Source organism: Periplaneta americana, chromosome 9, assembly GCF_040183065.1.
Source record: "Periplaneta americana isolate PAMFEO1 chromosome 9, P.americana_PAMFEO1_priV1, whole genome shotgun sequence".
NCBI lineage: Eukaryota > Metazoa > Arthropoda > Insecta > Blattodea > Blattidae > Periplaneta > Periplaneta americana.
Window position 1 is genome coordinate 65838926 of NC_091125.1, and position 24937 is coordinate 65863862.

Genomic DNA, 24937 nt, shown 5'->3' on the forward strand with positions numbered 1-24937 from the left:
GGATTTACTTCCAACCTATTTATTGCTTTACTTGCTTCAAGTAAAATTTCCGTGTTTTGCCTAATCGTTTGTGGATTTTCTCCTAACACATTCACGTCATCTTATAATATATTTATTGCAGAGTTATATAAATACTCATTCGTAGTGCAGTCATATGACATATTTTCACTGAAAGAAACATTCATCGCTCTTCTGTAAGATGTACGGAGGGTAAAATGTATGCGGACCAGATATTCTCAAAGTACCTGTAATTCAGTTTTTGTAGCCATTCTTAGATCACCAATTTATCATTGTCGCCATGCTAGTATGATCCTACCATATTATCTGGATTGTCCCTTTATTTGGAAGAAAAGTTAAATAAAGGACTGTCAGTTATATGTTAGAAATGTGTCATGGGAGACGCATTCCCACCCACAGTGAAGATGATCTGCTGAACCGCTGCTTTTGGATGAAATATATGCAACAGTGGCAGGTTTGTCTTCACAGTTCAGAGATTGTGTGAATGTCTACAGTGTGTACAGAATTAAGGGAAGATTTACGTATGAGTGCAGAAAGTATCCTCTTATCGTGAGATATCTTAAGATTGTTTCAAAGACATAATTACCCAAACGTCGGTATAAATTAAGTTGTATAAAAACAAACGGCACCGTTATAACACAGTTTTAATTAGGCGTCCCACGCAAGCACAAAACTGATGCAATCAGCATAAAAGCATTCCAGGGCGAACCTGACGTGTTTGACCTTACGTTATATTTTAAGTCTGAGATTGTTTTTCTCGTTGCTCTTTATTCCATGCAGCATTGAAGTTGATGGCTTTTATAGTGTTACTCCTTTGAACATGCTAAGTTGCATAACATTCAATGACGTCTAATATTGCCATTTATTCATTTCTAGCATTAATTTATTCTTATGCTCATTTCTTTACCGGTACCTTGAAGGATAGTTAAGTCAGTGATGCATTTCCATATGGAAGTAATAGGCATATGCATCGAGTCTATACAGAGTGAACCGTAAGTAATATCATTAATTTCAGGGGTTATTCTTTGAGATATTTTAAACGAAAAACTTTAATACAATTTTGCTCGTTTTTGCTTCCTTTCCGAGATAAAAATTGTTTTATATGAAACATTTCATAGTGTGTTTTAATAATAATAATAATAATAATAATAATAATAATAATAATAACAATAATAATAGTTTTATTTTCCCTGACAGAGTTAAGGCCATCAGGCCTTCTCTTCCACTCAACCAGGACCAAATCATATACAGAAAAATACATACCGGTATACAAATATTAACTTAAATAATAATAATAATAATAATAATAATAATAATAATAATAATATTAATAATAATATTAATAATAATAATAATAGTAGTAGTAGTAGTAGTAGTAGTAGTAGTAGTAGTAGTAGTAATAATAATAATAATAATAATAATAATAATGAAATAAAAAAGAGAGATTGAATACATAATACAATCAGTATTAACTTAAACATAATAATAAAAAAATTAATATAATGAAAAAAGAGAGATTGAATACGTAATCACAAACAGGAAAATACATTCTAGTATATAAGTATTAACTTAAAAAAAAAAGAATTAATACATATGAATATAATCTCATAACTAAAGAAATAGTACAATTAGAATGATTAGCACAGCACGGGTTACATTGAGACAATGACAATTACCTAGATATTAGTGTTAATGGAAAAATAAAGTAATGACTGTATAAAATAATAATAATAAATAAATAAATAAAAATTATGCCTAAAAACTAATTCTGTTCATTTAAAATATTTCTAAACAACCTAATTTTAAACAACTGAGGACTGTTTTGGGAAAGCCATTGATTTAATTCCCAGTATCCTCAGTCACTTCAAGAGAGCAGTGTATAATGATAATAAATTATTAAAAGAATTTTAGTTTTGTCCTTGCAATATACTGAAATTTAATCCGAAGAAATGTAACATTGTAAAATTCCTTTGCAGAACGAAAAGTTACATTTGTTCGAGTCAAATTTCTGCCCATTTAATTCTTTCAATAATTTATTATCATAATACACTGCTTTCTTAAAATAACTGAGAATATTTGGAATTAAATCAATGTATTTGCCAAAATACGCCATGATATGTTTCATATAAAACAATTTTTATCTCAAAAGGAAGGAAAAAACGAGCAAAACTGTATTAAATATTTTTATTTGAAGTATCTCAAAGAATAACCTCCTGAAATTAATGACACTACTTACGATTCACTCTGTACATAGCTACAGGAGCTGCCTCCTTTTTGCAACGAAATGATTGAGAGTTCAGCTCCAATTCCACTGTAACTTAGGTACTACCAAATGCTCGGAATCACAGCGTTCTTGCACTAAAAGGTCGGACATATTTTTGTAACGTATGAAACAAGGAAAACATTAATTTCACCAGAAAGTGGAGCCATCTCCTTTTTGTAGGGAGGCCTTTAATTCATTTTGAATGAAATTGGTCCATTAGTGTAGGATATAAAGCTTTATACGCAAGCACACAGACTGGCGAATAACAGATTATGAAGGGAATTTTAGACATAAAGAATGTTGAAAACATGCATATCTTTAAACTGCGCTATCGAGGTACAATTTTCCAGCATCGATATTTTTTTAACTTAATACGAGTTTTCTGAAAACCACCACCACCACCACCACCACCACCACCACCACCACCACCACCACCACCACCACCACCACCACCATCATCTCTAGCACGAATGTTGAACTATGTAGTTTGTCTAAGAAAGAAAGATGTAGTTTTCCATCTCGACTATTCATTTGCGGCATGTAAAAAGTTGTGCATTTCTCATCAGGTTTTTCACTCTGGCTATTTCAATGGTAATGCCGCCACCTGGAAGACTTCTGAACTGGTTTTGTAATAGCACTTCTTTTTCGGATGTAATATTGCCGTGTTTGAACAGGATTCTTTAGAAACATTAAATTCAGACGTTTGAGATGGGAAGGGTATGTAGCACGTATGAGTGAATCCAGAAATACGTATAGCAGGGCTGGGCACCGGGAGCGAATCCAAACTCTAAACTGGAACGCTTAATATTCATCCGTCACGCATCAACGCTGCGCGGTGTTCGGCGGGAAAGAAAGGGGTTGAAGAGAAGTCATATGGCTCCCCGTGAGAGAGTAGAATAGGTTTTTGGTGCCCATCCCTGGCGTATAGAGTTTCAGTGAGAGAAAAGATCTTTGGGGAGGCCGAGACGTAGATAAGAGGGTAATATTAAAATGAATTTGAGGGAGTTGAGATATGATGGTAGGGACTGGACTAATTTGCTCGGTAGGGACTGGACTAATTTGCTTAGGATAGGGACTGATGGCGGGCTTATGTGAGGATGGCAATGAACCTCCAGGTTGTGTAAAAGACATTTGTAAATAAGGAAATATGTTGAAATAGGATCGGGAAGATGACGCTGGTAGCAGCAGAAATATGAGATACATCACACCTTTTAAACGATAAAGTAATCAGCTGTTAAGTGCATAATGTCGTTACAAATATTTGCGTGGTTTTCTTCTTAAGACAAATTTAAAAGGGGCATCGTCGTTGTTCCTGCAATAACTCCTATGTAACATATTTGTCGATTTTCAGATTTTCGCTCTATTAAATAGCTTAAATAGTGATACAGCAAATAATAAAATCTCCCATATGTAATTATATTTCTTTGTTTCGAAAATGTAAGAATTCACAATCCCCTATGTACGGCTGCAATAGGATGAATAAATGTGTTTTTTCTTCCCACTGAAAAATTGTATATTTTGCACATAGGAGTTATTGCAGGAACAACGACGACATGTTTTACGTATATTTGCTGCACGTTAAGATAGAGAGAGTAAGGCAGAAATACAGATAAGGTGTTTCTTGCCCATAAAGTTTTGTTATATTCGAATAGATGTCTCTGTGAATTGTCTGCTCGAATAAGATCGCAGGTGTGCATCCGACCATCTGCTTCACAATTATTATGGAGATGGTTGTAGTATTTCATAAAAGATACTGTCTCATTGGTTATATAATTGTGCTTTTTGATGGGACAAGCTGTGTCACTATTGCACCAATACACTATGACGTCACGTGTCAGTATTTTTCACACGTCGTGCTAACATCACGAGCTGGGTGCGCTTCCAGCTGGGTGGCGGCGTGTGAGGACAACTAGAAGGAAGGAGCGGCAACATCTTTGTACTTATACTTCATTCACCGGCTTGTGATAGTGGCCCTGAACACGCGAATACCCTTTTACTGCATGCGGCTGCAGGTGTAATTGACGTGTGCGCAATCACGCGCGCTTGGGTTCACATGATTCACTATCGGAACTCTACTCCTGTTAGAGAATAACATTTTTGTATGTAGCCCTACCAGGAAATAACAGAAAAACAGAAGCAAGATTTCGAACTTTTTTTCACCTTTTTTTCGTCTAAATTAACTTGTCTTTGTTCCTTGCTATATTTCGAATTGCAAGACCTTTATAAGGGAGTGAAACACAGATTAAACAAAATTATAGAACACGCCATGTTTCGTGAAGGTTAAATCTGCATTAATTTTCAAATGAAGGCATGATGAGGTAAACCAATCACATTCTCTTTCTGTATTTTTTTTCTTTCCTTTTAGTTTCAGTTGGATTTAGTAATTTGTAACACCCACAAAGACATTCCCTTTCACCAAATACAATGGTGTTATATATTTAATTAAAAATGTTAAATTACTAAGTGAATGGAAAGATTATCTGGTAGGAATGTCAAATTAAGAAAAATAGTTTATAGTTGTTCGAGTATGTAACCATGAAAGTGAATGACAGCCTGGAGTGATCGAAAATGACCGTAATTGGATACCGTACGTACCAATTAATTGAATATAATAATAATTTCTGAGTCAATGGAAAGTGTATTTGGAATGAAAGTGATAAAAATACATTTTATTCCTTACCTATAAATAGGGTTACCAAACGTCCAGATTTTTCCAGACATGTCCTGCTCTTTAGATGTGTGTCCTGCGTCCGGCCAGGCATTGTATAAAAACAGACATTGTCCTGCTTTTCTCTCTCGTCAATTCTCAGTGGACCAAACAGAGAATAGATTCCATTAGAGGAATTATGTTTGTAAAATTTAATCTAAGACATCTATGTCGAGTGAATTTCCACTAGTATTTACTGAAGTGACAAACACCATTTCTTGCTCAAATAGATTGGATCGTCTGAGAAGTACCAACAATTAGGAAATTAAACAAAGTATAGGGGATTCGTTATCTCATGCAATCTGCTTGCGCTTAAGGGGAAGAAAAAGTAGACTGGGATGCTTCCCTCTCTCGCTACGTTTCCACTTATACCTAGCTAGCTGTCTTATTCCCACCATACGTCCTTACTATGAGCCGTGATTACATATATAACAGATTGACCATCCCTATGTTAAAAACGGTAACATGTGGAAGAGAACAACCACCAGGTTCGCCACCGTCGATTGGGAACGACCGCTATAAGGTAGTACAGTTGCTCCATGCAATTCAAATGAGAGTTATAACGTGACTTCTTATGCAGTAGCTAGATGGCAGCATAGTGAAATTGATAAAAGGTGTTGTCGTCAAAGCCTATAAGGCTGAGCAATCTGTATAATTATGTGATCTGGGCAATGAGCTACGGCACACGTATCCATTTGGTTTCACGAGATAACGAATGACGTGTATAAGCTTATTTATAATCTGCAAATTGAAATAGTTAATTATTGATTATTAACAGTTTGTATCAATTTTAAGCTTAGTGTAGCCTATACTAAGAGTAACATATTTACCTTGTTGTTGTTGTTTAGTCAACTGTCCGAAGACACTTTTGAATCTCATAAGTAACAGCAATAAGGCATCACTCACGAGGCAACTAGGTCAGGAGATAATGGGGTAGAGTGGCCAGATCCTTTCCCCCTCCAATGCATACATCGCCGATTAGCTACATATTCCACTAGTCAGACTTCAGATGCATACAAACAATATTGTTCTTCCTCTGACACATATCGTAAAATGACCTGTCTATAATCTGAGGAAATGGTGCATCAGTGGGTTGAAATAATAGTAGGTTAGCTAGGAATGGTAAATGGAGGTAAACTGTAGTTCTTTTGTTCCAGTGTTAAATTGTGTTATAAATAAAGTGAAAACAATGTTGCCAGGATACGAGCGCTAATGTGTGGTGGAGAAGTGTTTAGTCAGTGAATATATTACTAGTTCAAGTTTGTAGTGAAATAGTCAACAAGGGTTAGGTCTTTTATATTAAATAAGTTATGTGCATTGTTATTTAAAAATATGAAATTAGTTTGGAGGGAAGAAATATTAATTAATTTTAGTTAGAATTTTTTAAGGGAACTGAGAAGAAGAGAAGGGAAGTAGAATAATAGGGGATAAAGTAAAATGATGGTCAAGTGAAAATGAAGGGACATCAAAGACATGGCAAGAACAGGCTTCAAGGATCAATACACGTCTTGTTTAAAATTGTAAATAGTGCAAGTAAGGGAATGCTGGCCCGAATACAGAAATGTGAAGGGCCAGCAGGACCGTAGATTTTTTTTGAGAAATATATATCAATATCAATATCGTAAAATGAGATTGCCTGATAATAGATAAGCTTATACATGTTAGCGAGAACCTCAATCAGAAGTATAACGAATGACGTATATCGTCGTTGTTCCTGCAATAACTCCTATGTGACATATTTATCGATTTTGAAATGTTTGCTCTATTTAATAACTTAAATAGTGATACAGCAAATAATAAAATCTCCTATATGTAATTATATTTCTTTCTTTCGAAAATTTAAGAATTCACAGTCTCCTATGCACTACTGCCATAGAATGAATAAATGTGTTTTTATTCCTACTGAACAATTTTATATTTTGCACATAGGAGTTATTGCAGGAACGACGACGATATAAGCTTATTTATAATCTGCAAATTTAAATAGTTAATTATTGATTATTAACAGTTTGTATCAATTGTAAGCCTAGTGAATACTAAAAGTAACATATTTACCCTGGCTGTTATTTGAAATATTGAGAATAAGCGTCACGTCACGACGTGTCACGCTATCTTTTTTTTTTTTTTTGTGGAAAATCGTACTTTTTCAGATAAAAGTCTTGCTTTTCATTTTGTTTCTATCTGGTAATCCTATCTATAAAAAGAAGGAAGAGTTAAAGAAAGAAAGGCAAAAAGGAAAAAAAAGAAGGTAAATAGAAGAAAGCAGAAAAAGAAGAAGGAAAATGGAAGAAAGGAGAAAAAGAAGAAGGAAAATGGAAGAAAGGAGAAAGAAGGGCAGGTAAGAAAGCAGTATGAAGAAAGGTGAAGTGAAGAAAGGAAGAAAACTTAAAGATAGGAAGGGAAGAAGACAATATACAAGAACGGAGGAGAAAATGGATGAAAGTATAAAGAAAGAAAATTATAGAAGGAAAATGGAAGAAAGGAGAAAAAGAAGAAGGAAAATGGAAGAAAGGAGAAAGAATGGCAGGTAAGAAAGCAGTATGAAGAAAGGTGAAGTGAAGAAAGGAAGAAAACTTAAAGATAGGAAGGGAAGAAGACAATATACAAGAACGGAGGAGAAAATGGATGAAAGTATAAAGAAAGAAAATTATAGAAGGAGGGAGAAAAAAGATGAAAAAGAATAGGGATAAAGGAATTATTATCGTCACTTAAGTGCACTAGCTGATGCAGACTACAAAAAAAAGTCTATATCATTTAATTTGTAATGAACTCGGAAAGCGATTTTACCACTCTGAAGACGATTACAGAAGGCACTTCCTGCACAGCGAAGCAGAAGGAGCGAGGAAGATGAAGAATTAGATAATTTATTAGAGTTGTGTTCCAGTCCGGCAGACTTGTCAGCGATCGTCACTCTTGCGGCCACAGGAATTCACCGAGCAAGCGGTGTAATGGATCCGTCATGTACGTCGGTGGCACTTGAATTTGTCACTACACGCGAGTCAGCTTCCACCCTTCATCATTTGACACGCACGCTGCTTGTGCGGTTTCAATCCACACCGCAACTTCCACTCACGCCAACCTTCCACACTTCCACGCCAGAAGAATCTTGCAAAATTATTTACATGCATGAACACTTCGAAGGTTTTCAGACTACGGTGATGAAGTGATTTCAATGCTTCCTCGATCGTCGTATCATGGTTCAAACCCAGCAATTGCTGTAACATAAATGAGGGACTTAACTCTAGAGGTGTAGGGCATTTCGTAATCGCAAATTTCGTCACCGTTATAGTTTGTCATCTATTTTGCGTCATTAGTTTTTTGGTCACTGAGGAGATTTTGTCACCGAACATCATCATATAAATTTTGTCATCTTTTCTTTTATAGTGATGGGATTTCGTCACCAAAATAATACAGAAAATTACATTTAAGCTGTTTTTATTATGAGTCCAAAACTATCACTGTATAATTTTTTTAATGCTCTGTTAACATGGCTTTTGAATTGCATACATTCATCCTGTTTTTATGGAGTTTCAACCAAAGTTCCCACTGATGTGCTCTGTAGATCTTTTATAATGGTTTTCTTATCTGAGGAAATAGTCATCAATGAATTACAAATGTCTCGCTGATCATGCCTCCATACAATCCCGGTCTTCGTAATTTTGTGTTTTGTATACATATGTTCATTATAGATTAACTTAGTTTTTGCTCTATTACTTCTTACGAATCGAAATAATTCCCCATACCTTTTGAAACCAATGAATCCTGTAACTTAAAGATTTCGAATCCAAAAAATCAATGTATCCAAACGAAATGTACAATATGAACACAATGAATCATGTAACTTGAAGATTTCGAAACCAAAAAAATGAATGTATCCTTTGAAACGAAATGTACAATGAAGTAGGAGGTTTCATATTACGTAATAATTTTGTATAGGTATCATCAAGAGAAACGATACGAAGGGGGGGGGGGGAAATTGTGGTGGCGAATAGTGATGAAATTAAATCGGCGGCAAAATATGGTGGTGAAAAGTGAATCGGTGACAAAATTTTGCAGTGAAAAAGTCAATCGGTGACAAAATGTTGCAGTGACAAAATGTAATGTGTGTCGAAATCACCGGGTGACGAAAAATCGGTGACGAAAATTCCGGATCCCAACTCTAGGAGTCCCATGTCAACAAGGTTTGTGGCGTGTAAAAATCTTTACGACATTATTTTGACCGATTAATTACGTAAGAGAAACTATGATTAAAGAGGACTTTTCCGTTTAGTTTACTGTTGCTGTACTGTCATGCTTCTCCTCCCCCTCGCATGTGGTAGCTATTAGATTACGTCCAGATTCCCCTTCAAAATTCTCGAAAGTTCCTTCAATGGAATGGCGAAGCTCTAAGTGGGACAAGTGGTCAACGTGCTTGGAACTCACATATTCAGTTTTCAGCCCTAAATTCCCTTGCAAGGATACGTTTTCGCACACCTTTTAAATATTTCGCCTCCCATTTCCCTCTTTGATATTGACATTGATCTGCAGTTATATTTCCAATTGAAAATATCTCTGCTCTTTGACTCTTGATACTATGCTTGCTACGGCTAAACTACAAAAGATGGATCAGGATATATTGCGAATGAAATACGTTAATAAATGAGCTCTCTTCAAAAATACAATCCGTTTTGACCCATCTCTTACGATTTCGTTTATGTTATGCAACTGCTGTACTGAGAACATGTTATAATAACCGTAACAGCTAATGGGTTTTAACTCTTATTATTCACTAAAAAGTCAACTTATGAGAAATGAGGGTTACAGCCTTGTTCTGGGCGGCTATTCAATTATCAACAAGTATAATAAAATAAATTTGTCGGCATTTTTACCAGTTTCGTCCTTCGTAATAGTAACACATGTTGAAATAATTCTGTACCTACTCTATAAAAGAGTACCTTACGTACTGTAAATTCAATCTTCACTTCTGCCCGACCCCACAGATAAAATAACTCAGACATGCTATCTACTGTCCGTCCAAGTGGTTATGTCGCAGGATCGTAGAAAGGGGGGAAATCACGTGACAGTTAATTATTAACGAGGCCCTTTTATTTAAGTTATTTTAAACAGTTGTATAATATTACGTAGACGTCCAATTCGTAACAGAAATTAATGTTTTCAGACAAGACCTAAGACAGCCCAGCTACTAGCCTTTACAGATCGGCGAGCAGAAGTGAGTGGGGGGAAACCGGGATGCGACGTAGGCAAACGGGCGATAGTACCTATGAGAAAATATGATTCAATATTGAAAGCTCTTTCGTCACTGGAAAACGCGAACATATTTCTGGAACGTACTATACTCACTAACTCAGTATTACTATGACTGCATACGCGGCCTTGATTCTGTGTGGAGAACAGTTGGAAGTTTACTAGTAGAGGGGATGGGAGTGAAGTACATTAAAAAATTCAGGTACAATAAAAATTGAAGTAAAAATAAAATGATGTCCCTGTAGAACAAGAAAATCAAGAAACATTATGGACAGTAAAAAATCGATCATATAGGAATGGGTATTCAAGAGTTGTTAATTCATTTAAAAAAAGTGAATCTGATACAACGTTAATACAACTTAATTTTATATATTAAGAAAATACAATAATATATGAACAAATACATATAATATATAACTAAAGTAATAAATAAATAAGTAAAGATAGAAAGGGAGGAGTGAGTGAGTGAGTGAGTGAGTGAGTGAGTGAGTGAGTGAGTGAGTGAGTGAGTGAGTGAGTGAAGTTATGAAGGAAGGAAAGAAGGGAGGAATTAATGAAGGAGTAAACTAAAAAATAAATCAATACATAAAGGATTAAATAAAGAAAGAAAAAATAAAAACAAATAAATATTATCTTACTCTCGCCAGCAATATCCTTAACATTTGTGCCCTTTTCAAGGCGTTGAATAATATTTACTTTGCCAGAAATACTCAGACTTGAAAGTGTTTTTGACATGATATCTTACCAGTATGCGGGGGTTTGGATTCTCGTCAGAATAACAGACCGCGTTGTACTGTTTTTCTGCTTTCTTTAGACCCAAACGCATTGTACTAAATCGACGGAACAGTGTGTTTGTCTATGGTACTATTATAACAACTGCACAGATAAACATGTCTACAGGAAGCAATCGCGCAGAGTACTCGTACAAAATAGGAGACTTTATAAGGGTGAGGGAACGTGAAGAGAAAGATAAATTTTCGATCTAGTAATGATGTACCCAAACGAAGAAAGGCTAATGCCGAATACGTACGTGGGTATTAACAACGCAGATCTGAAGCAAAAACATTACATAGACTACATCCACATCAACTGTCCATACACGTAATCCAATTGTTAAGTTGTTTCAATAGAAAACCTAATATTTAACGTTACTCAACATGAATCCTGCAACGAAGGTTCTATAAGCATTTTAAGCATTAAAATTCAGTTTATTACGTGAAGCATTATGCAATTTTACTTCGATTGTTGTTGTTAATAATAATAATAATGATAATAATAATAATAATAATAATAATAATAATAATAATAATAATAATAATAATAATAAACCTGCGTGCACTATGTGAAATTCAAACCATATACTGTGAATTGCAAGCATTTGCCGTTATGTGAACCAAGGGGGCCTAAATGGAATTACATCACAAATAAATGTATAGCAGATTATAATTAATTTGATTATAATGTGCACTTGAACTTCTGTAGCACGTAGATTCTAAGCAGTAGGCTGTCTTCCTCTGTTGGCTCAGTGTGACAAATGTCATTTATATACTGTATAAATTAGGAATCTAGTAAGAAGTTCTCAAATCTTTGGATACTGTAGGCCTATAATCCAGTCATGATTGAAATACTTTCATCAAAGTTAGCACATGTTTAAAACCCTAGACATAACTGCCAAATTTGACTCCGGGGGAAGTGGTTATGAAATTAATATCAACTGGAAACAGACAGATGGAGGTGTTGATGATTATGTTGTTTGTGTTGCAGAAGCGTCGCCCCCCAGCGAGTCCTTGGCGAACTGCCTGGAGAACCTGCGCACTGGCCCCACCACGCTCCTGTCCTTGCAGAGGATAAAGAATGCCTCCCTGTGAGTAACTAGTAATCTCCAGTGTGGCTGGTGTTGCTCATTTTTCATCTTTTTTTCTTTGTTGTTGCTGTTCATTTTTTCTTTACTCTAATTATTTCTTTCGCGTTTTGTTTTCTTTCTTTCCTCTGTCTTCATATCCTTTTCTATTTCCTTTCGTTTCTTAGCACTTCTAATTCTTATTTTCTATTTTTTTTTCATTCATTCGGTTTTTCTTCCTTCGTTTCTCTTTATTTCTTCTTTCTTTCTGTTTTCCTCTTTTTTTATTTAGGCCTACTCATTCTATCCTATTTACTATTTTTTCTTCATTTCCGTATTTCTTTATTTTGATTTCTGTTCCGTTTTTATATACACTATTTATTGTGTTTCTTTATTATGAATATATTTCTGAATATGTTAGGCTGTATAAAGTACGCCTGTTTTATTTCCTTACCATTAAATGGCGCTTACTTCCGTAGCTGTCTTACAACATAATAATACACTGTCTACCAAAAAGTAATTGGGAACTATTTTTGCCCCTTTAGAACCTCGTGGTACCACCTCTTGTTGCTATAACAGCAGCCACCCTGTCAGGCATGCTCTCCCCTAATTTGTGTAGGATATCCACTGGAATGCATCGCTATTCCTCCTGCAACATGGCACTCAGTTGGACAATGGAAGTTTGCCGCATCTCCCGAGACCTCAATCGCCAGTCCAATTTGTCTCAAAGGTACTCAATGGGATTGAGATCAGGACTCTGTGCAGGTCAGTCCAACCGTTGAATATTATTGTCTGCATACCACTGCATAGTAGCCGCGAGCGCTTATGTTTCTAATGTACTCACCAACTCCGCTCGACAATTGTAAATAAGATTAGGATACTTTAGCCAGGTATCAATATCATACTACAATACATAGGTCCTAATCTTGTTAGAAAATTTGGAGGCATTGAAAGTGTGCAAATAAAAAAAAACTAGTAGGAGGCTCCATATTTTATATTTTTAGTGTAAAAACATTTAGTGGTAGGCCTAAATGCATGAAAGTTAGTTGTTCGAGCAGTTATGAACAATGAAATTGCCGCTTATTGGTAAAACAAAATGAACGAGCGTACCTTAATAAGAGGATGTAAAGCAACAGTATGTCCTATGAACGGTTAGAGAAACTACTCGCATGTAACAGGTACTTTTATGTATTTCTAATATTAGATAATGAACAATTCGAGTCATAATTATAATTTTTAGAAGTGTATGCAAACTTTAGGACTGTATAAAACAATCGAAGTGATTAAAAATCTAAATATAACAGCTAAGCCAACAAAGACTGAGAAAAGTAAAATTATGTTATTAATGAAAAGAGAGGGAGAAAAAAATACATATATACTGTCGGAGAAGTCCCCGTACCTCTTTGTTATATTTCGTTACATATGTATAAACTGAAAGTTGATCATAGTATAGCATAGTGGAGTATTTACATGAACAAATTATGTATCCAATGGATCTGTATGTGCACCATCGTGCTCAACACAGAGATCTATGCGTCTTCATGTCCTCCTTGACATGATGCGAAGTATCTCAGCAGTTATGTTTCGGAAGGCTTCATCTACACTTTCGCGTAATTCTTCATTTATCCTCTACCAGAGATATGAGACTTGATTATTCCCCATATTGAGTTGTCTGGTGTGGTAAGGTCCGGGCTTCGTGGGGGCCGTATCAATGGGGCCGGTGATATTGCTGAAGCACGCCAAATCCAGCGGCCTGGAAGTTGTTCATTAAGAAATTCACGCACCAGAATAGCAAAGTCGGTCTAAATCTAGAAAAGAAATACTATAATTGTCGAAAAAATGCACAAATGAAAAATTATATTTGTTCAAATTTCACAAAGCTTGTGCAATATTATAAATAGTTCTACAGAAATATGAAATAATAAAGTATGCACAAAAGGTTATGTAATTTGTTTCTTAGAGTTTTATTACTTTCAATCCATCTTAGTACATTCTAGATATGTAAGTAAATCATCACACTAGATATGTTTAGAACCAATAAATACTGAATTTACAACACATTAAAATACGTTATTTTATGGTTATTCTAGGCATTGAAATTCTTTGCGAGTAGACCCTTCAAGATTTATTGTTAACAGAGTGCTAACTCTTTTTACTGAAAGGCGATTTCTTATTACAGTTTTTACAAGATTTATGCAACTAAATCCTCGCTCACAATTTATAGTATGCGATGTAATTATATAAATCAATTAGAAGAAATTTGTTCACTTAACTTACATGAATTACACCACCTCATTGAAATCTATTCCTGAATATCTATTGCTCAGTATCTTTTTGAACATTGCCCATGTTATTAGCATTTCATTTAAATTCACATTACTTCAAACTCATCTTTGATTTAATTTTCTCTATTACCATCTTCGTTTCTGAAGTCTGATGTGTTGTCGCATTTTTGCAATTTACATTGAAAGTTTGTTGCATTTTTAGAAATCGAGTAGCAAAATGCGACAAATGCAGGGTGTTCGAAAATAAGATGCTTAGGAAAACATTTGGGGCTAAAAGGGATGAAGTCATAGGAGAATGGAGAAAGTTACACAACGCAGAACTACACGCATTGTATTCTTCACCTAACATAATTAGGAACATTAAATCCAGACATTTGAGATGGCAGCGCATGTATCACGTATGGATTAATCTAGAAATGGTATAGAGTGTTAATTATAAGATCTGAAGGGAAAAGACCTTGAGGGAGGCAGACGTAGATGGGAGGATAATATAAAAATCGATTTGAGAAAGGTGGAATATGATGGTAGAGACTGGATTAATCTTGCTTAGGATAGGGGCAGATAGTGGGCTTATAAATGTGAGGGCGGCAATGAACCTCCGGGTTCCTTAAAAGCCATTTGTAAATAAGTGATGTAGATATTTATATGTGTGATTCTGTTTAGTATTGTCTAGAGGAAGCGCAAAAATTATAATGCCTAAGGAAAGACCAAAAGGTATTACTTTCTGATAATATAAGAGGCCTACAAAATGTTGTAGTGTCCCGATCACTTTAGCAAGATCTCTTAGCAGGATAAAATGATTCTACCCTCTACATTTCAAGGTAGTTCACGAAACATGCAGCAGCTATACTAAGACGCTATGTCTATTGTTGGAAAACATGGCAAAACTGATATTTTCTTAACTCTCACAATCCGCAATGACCTGAAATAGCTACTGCTTCGCTTCCACAAGAAAAACCGGCTGATCGTCCTGACATTGTTACTTGCGTTTTCGCATTGAAACTCAAGATCTGAAGATGTAATAGTGATAGTATAGGTTCAATAAAAAGTATTTAGCATAAAGAAAACCATTCAGAGGGGTATGTTTCTTTATTATGGAAGCAAATAACTTCCAAAATGTCTGGTATTCTTCATTGGAAATAAATTTGAAAAATTTTAATTTGAATTGTAATGAATTTAGTTTGCAGCATTTGCTGCACAAGCCACTAGTTTTATATAAATTTGTGGTACATTAATTTCAACTAAATCTTAAACAATACAGTTTATAAATAAAATTAAATGTCTTTGTTTTCTATACCGGTATTTGTGTATGATCCCCTGTCTTTCTTTCTTTCTTTCTTTCTTTCTTTCTTTTTTCTTTCCTTATTTCTTTCCTCCTTTTCTCAAATGAACAGCTGTTTTATGTCAATTTGTCTGTCTGCTTGCGTTAGCATGGGTGCCAGCATGTGTGTGCTTGTGGAGAAGAGATTGAAAGTGTCGGCCTGAGTGAGACACGGAATGTATCTATTGCTTGGTCCGAAGTTGTGGGTTCGAGTCCTGCCTCGGGTATGGGTGCTGTGTTTGTATTAGTTCAAGAAAAAAAAAAAGACAACAGAAAAAAAGGAAATCTGTGAAACAAAAGAAACTTTTAGGAAAATGGCCTCTCGCTGGTAAAATTTTAAAAAGAAATAAATATGAAGTATAATGTAAGAATATGGTTATATAACGTAGGCGAGAATATAGTTGTCAATGTGAAAAACCAAATTATTTCGGGATGCACAAAATGTATAATGAGAAAGTTATGTCACCTTCGTGACATCTTTATGTACCATTTTAAGTGAAATTATTATCAGTACTACATTTTGATTCTCAAATTTTTTTCACAGTTACATCTTAGTTACATATTTCGAGGATCCTTGCTACGTACTTATGAACCATTTCACTAGGTATATGATGGCTAGAGCCCGGAATGTTAGGTGCTAAAAGTTAAGAATGACACTTAGTGTAGATGAATAGATGTAGTGCCCGTGAGGAGGGTTTTAAGCCTAGTTCACAACAGTCCGATGTGTAGGCCTAATGATAGACAAAAGAGTCGCAAGGACTGGGCAATGGAACTTGTAAATGGTGCGCTAGTTTATAAGTGGTGGTTAAGAGCATTAAAGACCTTCAACGGTACCAAGGAAAAATACTGAATGACAAGAATGACATCTCAAAGAAGTGAGGGCATGGCTTCTATATTTATATACTATAGCGAGGAATAATATTAACATTTAGCACCTGAAATTCCGGGGTCTAATGATGATATTACATAAAAATCCGAACTCTGTTCACAAAATGTGTAGACTACATTGCCTATCTCTGCTGAAGACACATGCATTGTTGTATATTTGCAGAGTTTTCCACAAGCGGGCAGTAGTGAGTCCTAGTAGCGGGATTCCTGCGCAGAACGGCATGCGCAGTGGGTCCCCGTCGCCCAGCGCCCCGCCCGACTACGGAGACAGTCTGCGACGGCGCAAGGTTCACCGATGCGACGTGGCGGGCTGCGACAAGGTGTACACCAAGAGCTCGCACCTCAAGGCGCACAAGCGCACGCACACGGGTGAGTCGAGTCGCGATGCGAGGCGGAATAGTCACAACAGACCCCACCTCCCCCCTTCCTGTGCTCTGGACGTTACCGTTGAAACCGATGCGATTTCAAGCCTTGCTGAGAGAAATGCGAAATCTCTTGCGCAGATAAGGAAGTCTGTAAAAATTAATAAATCAAACTAATTTGTGAGGTGTTGTAGACTAATTCACACTCGATCCCTTTATATTGTTTATGTTTCCGTACTGCTACTATCGAAGTAGCAGCTGGGCAGAAATTAGAGAACTGTATTAGAAGATTATACTCGATCATGACAATGGTTAGCAGATTAAGACGCTTGGTAGCGTACGGGAATGAGATGTTTGTTCGGCTTGTCGTTACCGAAGGATCGGTATTCGGTCAGTGAGAGCGAGCATCTCATTCTCGATGCTACTAATACGCTGTCAAAAATATTACAGTGATGGGAAGTCAAAAGAAAGACGCTGTGAAGTTGAATCTTTTTAAAAGGAGTACAAATTAAGTGCTAAAGTAAGAATGAAAAGTGAAGTGTGGGATAAAGACTGTTTATCCACTTTGATTATGTAATGTGGACTTCACATCACTAATGAAAATGTTGCAAACACATTGTAACTAGTTAGATAATGTGTACCTAATAAGGTAATGATACTTCTATTACGCAGCTAGTTAGATGATACTGTTATTACATAACTGGTTGCGTAATGTGAATGAACCACACATTAAATTAAATTAAATTGATTTTATTTATTATAAACAAAAACCTATCGTATTCCAAACTAATAAAACAAACATAAACGAATCGCCTCTTGCAGGAAGAATCTTATAATAAATACAAAGACATGTTCAAAACTATTAAAAAATTATAATTAGTTAAAATTTATTTTTTTTATCAAAGTGGACAAAACTTTGTACAATAAATATATTTATTGTAACTTCATATTACAATACTCGACTGGTTATCGAACTCGGCCTGCGGCCTCATTTGACAGCTTTCCAATCTCGTATTGTAATATGGAACGTTACGAGTAAATAGGTCTAACTATTATAATGCTAGACTTGCATAAAGTGACTTTAAAAAGTATTGGGCTCCCTCGTACTTTGATATTGGAAATTGTTCAGAATGTAAACACAGATAATTTAGTTGTACATATGGGTCAATTTATTATACTATAAAATGAGCATACTAATTTGTACTATTGTTGCTTATATAATCAGTGGATGATAGTTATTTACGATATAGGCCTAAGTATCGTAACGTATCGTATTATAATACGAGATGTGAAAATTGTTATACAAGGCCTAAGGCCACTATTTAATCTAAAATTGTGACGTTTTATTAGATTTGACGATCTCTCTGGGGGGAGAGCGACAAGATTTTGTTTACAATACGATTAGTATTGAAACAATTGAATTTACATTAGTTACGGTAGCTAAGTCACTATAAACAATTTAGTAGGAGACAAATATTTTTCATTGTCTGTCATAATTTGCGCATCATTGTAAAAGTGAGTGATACATATGAAGAAAGTTGTCCTTGATATCGACATTTCAGCAAATCCTGAAAAAATTGTACCGCAGTAGTGTGGTAAAGCAGGTCATTATGATATTTTTATGCCTTGAAATCCATGCCGGCTAGCATTTTATAATGACAGTGTAAGAAAACAACAATGGGGTAGCTTTGAGCATGGCAGTAAGATAAGCCAACTAGATGTGAACATGTTCATTACGAGCGCGGCTTAATATTTTGAGGGATGGTAATACTCATCACAAGAAGGAAAAAATCCAACAAACACGAGTCCTAAAATTAATAATTTTTACGAAAAACTTATTTTAAAATTCGTGTAGTAACAACAGAATACGTACTATCTTCGACTTCTTGCTTACGGCCGAGGCGTAGTTCACGAGGGATGGAATTGTAAATTTACACAATGCACATGTATGGGATGATGATTTCCTTGGAGTAGGCCTACTCGTGCTTTTCATATCCGAATCCCTCGTATAACATCAATCCTCTCATAGTGCACCACGTGTAATCTCAATGACGGATAAGTGATGGATATGTTGGGCATCATGTTCCTAAACGGAGAGGCTTAGAATGAGTTGAATGTTGACGTTCCCGCTCTGTAATACTTATTTATTTACTTACTTACTTGCTTACTTACTGGCTTTTAAGAAACCCGGAGGTTCATTGCCGCTCTCACATAAGCCCGCCATTGGTCCCTATCCTGAGCAAGATTAATGAACTCTCTATCATCATATTCCATCTCCCTCAAATCCATTTTAATATTATCTTCCCATCTACATCTCGGCCTCCCCAAAGGTCTCTTTCCCTCCGGCCTCCCAACTAACACTCTATATGCATTTCTAGATTCGCCCATACGTGCTACATGTCCTGCCCATTTCAAACGTCTGGATTTAATGTTCCTGATTATGTCAGGTGAAGAATACAATGCGTGCAGTCCTGTGTTGTGCAACTTTTTCCATTCTCCTGTAACTTCATCCCTCTTAGCCCCAAATATTTTCTTAAACACCTTATTCTCAAATACCCTTAACCTTTGTTCCTCTCTCAAAGTGAGAGTCCAAGTTTCACAACCATAAAGAACAACCGGTAATATACTTGTAACTGTTTTATAAATTCTAACTTTCAGATTTTTTGACAGCAGACTGGATGATGAAAGCTTCTCAACCGAATAATAACAGACATTTCCCATATTTATTCTGCGTTTAATTTCCTCCCGAGTGTCATTTATATTTGCTACTGTTCTTCCCAGGTATTTGAATTTTTCCACCTCTTCAAAGGATAAATTTCCAATTTTAATATTTTCATTTCGTACAATTTTCTCATACTTTGTCTTTTCGGAATTTACTTCCAAACCTATCTCTTTACTTGCTTCAAGTAAAATTCCCGTATTTTCTCTAATCGTTCGTGGATAATCTCCTAACATATTCACGTCATTCGCATAGACAAGCAGGTGATGTAACCCGTTCAATTCCAAACCCTCTCTGTTATCCTGAACTTTCCTAATGGCATACTCTAGAGCAAAGTTAAAAAGTAAAGGTGATAATGCATCTCCTTGCTTTACCCTCCCGCTCTCTAATAAATTAAATAAAGATTTAAAATATATTTTAAAATTATTTTTCATGATACAGTTCAAATCGCCACAAACCGACAACAAATATATATTTCATGAGTTATTGAGATATAGAGAAGAGATAAAAATTTTATATTAGGTTATTGAAGTCATGCTGGAAGAAATTTTAGCAAAATGGATATATGATGAACTTCCTATCATCTTCACGGCAAGTTTGTTTTCCTGTATTTAGTATTTCGTGTCACATAGACTGCACTGCCACTCCAGCACCATCCTCCAAGACTTTGAACAGTTCAAAGGTCCGGGATCCGCGCTGCCTCGTGTCTCCATGAAGCCTGTGCCGGGCTTGCTCAAACTTTACGATACCACGACCAGAGACCAAGTTATTTATAAAAACAAATATGGCTCCCTCTTAGTCCAATGGCTAGTGCACCAGTTCTCTTGGATCCAAATTCCCTCGAATTTAGTTTCTTCACAAGATACCAAGGTAGATTTTCTCGGCGTATTCATGTTTTCCCTGCCATAATTACATCAATTCTCCATTTCTCTTCGTGATCGCTCTCAATGTATGCGTACTATGAGGAAACATCTGATATAGCCATAGTGTGGTAGTGCACGTTTGAATACAAGATTTAGTTATTAATGGGTTAGGTACAGCTTGCAGCAGTAAAATTTTGGAAATATTCAATATCTTTTTCCTCGATTAATGTATCTTGTACAATAATGAAAATTAGTATATGTGAAACACTGTCCTTCTGCTATATGGGGGGGGGGGAGGGAAATTAAAGAAATTATTTGTGCGAGATCGTGCGTGTTTGCTTGGTTTCAGCACAAAACCAATCCGCGGTAAGTCTAAAATTCCACATTCAGTATTCTCAACCTAACACACATAACAATTTCCCTCTTCTTACCGCTTAAGTGACATATTGATTTTACTGCTTTAGGCTTCTAACATATTATTTTTAGAGACGTTCAATATAGTAATAATTATAAATTGGAAACTTACCACTGCAATTTCACCTAAATTGCACTGTTAATTATTGTTTTTAAATATTTGCAAAAATTAAGTAAACTCTACTACTGCATTCGTGATGCAAGTAACATTAAGGAAGCCGTGAAAAAATCAACAAACTTGTCGATGTTATTACTGCAATATGTTATGTAAATAATATTGTTAAAATATTAAAATGAAAAATAAATCTTTACATAACCTTACCGTTTGTTTTAAGTTCGCAGTTATGGACTGGGGGGGGGGGAAGACAGACGTATATCACGGCCTGCTGGAGTATAGTAAACACAGAAAACATTTTAAAGCAACAATGTTGAAGATAGATATTTTTGTTTTACAAATTTGCCGTCATTGAACAGAAACCAAGATGGAGATTTCATTGCAACTAATTAGAAATTCCTCTTTCAGGTATGTAATAAACGATCTTCGCACAAAATAATGTACGATACACGAGCGGTATGTTTGTTTTCATGTTCTCGGAAATTAAAAAAGCTCGACTACTTTTCGCTTTTTCAAACTTTTCCTCGAACATGAAAACTTCAACATACCGCTCTTGTAACGCATATTACTATTACCTTCCCTCCCCCCAAATTCAGTTCACTGTGCAGTGATGAAGCGCTTCCCACATAACTCACAAACTACCCAACATTCGGTGATGAAATTTTTTGTGTGTATTTATGCATGTCATATCTACAATATGACGCAAGATCACTTCTATATCTTTATTAGATTAGGTCTATCTGATAAAAAATAAATTCATTAAAAAATGGTCAAATATCAGTATTTTCTTCTAACATAAAATTAAAAAAAATATTATTTATTAAGGAATGTAGCTGAAAGCGCATGATATTATGAACATGAGTTTCAGCAATAAAATAAAAGAGAGAGAACATGAAAAAGTTAACAAGTTTATGAGTTATGGGGGAAACGCTTCATCACTGCACAGTGGACGGCCACCATTTTGAATTAAATATATATATATATATATATATATATATATATATATATATATATATATTAATCGTAAAAATATTTATTTTTTCATATAGGAGAAGGACAGTGTTTTACACATACCAATTTTCATTATTGTACAAGATACAGTAATGGAGGAAATAAATGTTGACTGTTTCCAAAAATTCTGCTGCTGTAAGCTGTACCTAACCCCTTAAAACGTTGAAAAAAAGGCTTATGAATAACCAAGTCGTCTCTGATTGTAATATATAATTATCTTAGATGCATATTTCCTTGCGTGTATTTCTATTCTGATATAATTTTATAAATTTAGTTCAATTTCTGGTCATATTTGAATCACTGTGTGCTTTTATGAGTTGCCATGGAACTGTATATAAAGGCACTCCCTCTCGGACGATGTAGGAAATGGTAGATTGATAGTAAAGAAGACTGAAGTACCCCGAACAAACTACCTAACACCAAATTTTTCACTTGAACTTACTGGTATTTCAACCTTGGTATCCAGCATTGGCCATTCGACTTACAAATTTACGTTTAATTTCATGAAATCTCTGTCTTAATAAAAATAAAAATCTGTAAATTCTAATTGACCGCACACAATTTCTATGGCAACCGCGTCCACAAAGGCAGGAATAACTACTCGTAAATTGTATTATTACCTCCTTAGTTTCGCTGCTGGAACGCATTACAAACTGTAACACTGATAAATTTCAATACTATCTCACCTGGAGGGTTTTGTGAGCTTCCCTGTGGTCCTTAACAGCGGCACAAAGGGCGCAGTTTTGAGTGAGGGCGTTTGTGTGACGCCACGGGTGTTAAGAGTACATTCACCAGTGACGTAGCTAATTTTACAATTCATGGACTCTAACGCGAGTCTGTATGTGGAACAATGAATCATTCTGCCATGTTAAATTAAAAGGAACAAATGCAGCGATAAATATCTAATACAACATCCGAAATTATTCACTGAGTGCTTGAGTGTATTATAGAACTTACATATAAGACTACTGGAGATCCATTTCCTATGTTAAAACTGGACCGAGTGCACTATTTTTAGCCACTTATTTAAAGACATTGTATCAACTACTGAGTTACTTAGCATTGATGAAATTGGTGATAGCGAGATGGTATTTAGCGAGATGAGGTCGAAGATTCCTCATATTACCCGACCTTGGTCTTACAGTTGGGAGGAAAAATCTCGGGGAAAAAAAAAAACCAGCCGGTCAGTGATCCCAACGGAAATCGAACCCACACCCGAGCGCTGCTTCGGATGACCAGGCAAGCGCGCCTGACGAGCGAGCTACATTGGTGACCAGTAATGCTTAGAGTGGTCGAAAAACAAAGGGAAGAGCCTTTGGAAATATTGATACATTCATGCAATCTATAGGCTATACCACGTCGAATTTATAACTTAACTGAAGCACGTAGGTGATCATAAATTTCTAAAATAATAACTGTAGGTTAATTTATATGTTTGATAGTTCCATTCGATATCTAGTTACTAATATACGATAGCCCGCTAGTCATGCTGCATACCTTTATTACTTTCAACCTAGTTTGCCATCACAAGCCTCTTGTGGTATCATGAGAACGTCAGTCCGCAGAAGGGGAACTCGTTGGGACTGGGAACAACGAGACAGTAAAGTTGGCCGTGGCCCTCTCGATAAGGAACAACAATAGTTTATGCAATCCTGTCATTATGAACAGGTTGTTGTAAACAATACAAATCGTGCATAATGGGTTCTTTATAGCACATTTATTTTAAGGTCAGCTAGCAACTCAGAAACGATTATGTAATATACAATAACTTTATTGAAACAAAAAAGAAATGAGATCTCCTGGGAAATGGAAACAAACCACTCCTCTTAGAATTCGTCACATGAGACAGACGCGTACAGGATAATTTCAAGTCGTATTGTGACTTGTTTTCAGTTTATAATGTTAGGATTACATAAAACTATCCAATTGTGTGGGCCTACCTATAATCTTCATTATGACATTCTTGAAGATTAGCGTACACGTTCCATAAACCCAAAGATAATACTTTTCTTGCATAAATGACATACTACAATGCTGCGACTTTTGATTCATTCCGAAAGATGCCGTATCCAGGATATTTATTGCATCTTAAAAAATATACCACCCTCTATCGGATTTAATCGTATGGTAGATGAGCCTTAAGTTATAGCATACTAAAATCTCAGCAAATAAGTGAATAATAACAACAACAATAATAATAATAATAATAATAATAATAATAATAATAATAATAATAATAGGATATAAGTTTTATTTAATTTTATACCGTTTATTTAACAACGATTTGCCAGTTGCTTGATTATCTTGCATTATTGTAATTTGTATTAATAAGACGGTATTTGGCAAGTTGCGTCGAAGGATTCTCCATTTGGTTACCCGACATTCGCCTTAAAATTGGGGGAAACTTTGAAAGAATCCAAGTCCGAGAGCAGCCTCGAAATGATAATCGTGGTTTGGACAATAATAATAATAATAATAATAATAATAATAATATAATAGTTTTATTTTTCTTGGCAGAGTTAATGCCTAATTAAGGTCATCAGGTCTTCTCTTCCACTCAGCCAGGTTAAAAGCATATACAGGAAAATACATATAGGCCTATAAGAATGTGTTCTTCATTGACGTAGTAGGTCCAAAACACAAGTTTGCAGATGGTATTACAATTAAAATAACTAAATAGGCCTATACTTACTTTGTATTGGAATTGCACATCTACGGAAAATAACAAGTCCAAATCTTAGTAATAGTTTCATTAACAAGAGGACAATTTTCTTCTACTCTTCAAGAGGTTCTTGAATATTTGATCATAAGTAAAACACATCCGCAATAGCCGCATCATCTGAAGATTCTTAAAAAAAATACTTCTGGGCAATATCCAGCAAACGTA

At 35.4% G+C, this 24937-nt stretch overlaps 1 protein-coding gene across 2 annotated transcripts in view; it reads left to right on the forward strand.

Moving 5' to 3' along the window:
• The window catches only part of LOC138706037 (Krueppel-like factor 8), an 877162-nt gene that overhangs the window by 824417 nt on the left and 27808 nt on the right, over positions 1 to 24937 (forward strand). For both annotated transcript variants that reach the window (XM_069834934.1, XM_069834935.1), the window contains 2 exons: positions 11997 to 12096; positions 16730 to 16935. In XM_069834934.1, coding sequence (XP_069691035.1) covers positions 11997 to 12096; positions 16730 to 16935 — 306 coding nt within the window. The remainder of the gene's footprint in view (positions 1 to 11996; positions 12097 to 16729; positions 16936 to 24937) is intronic.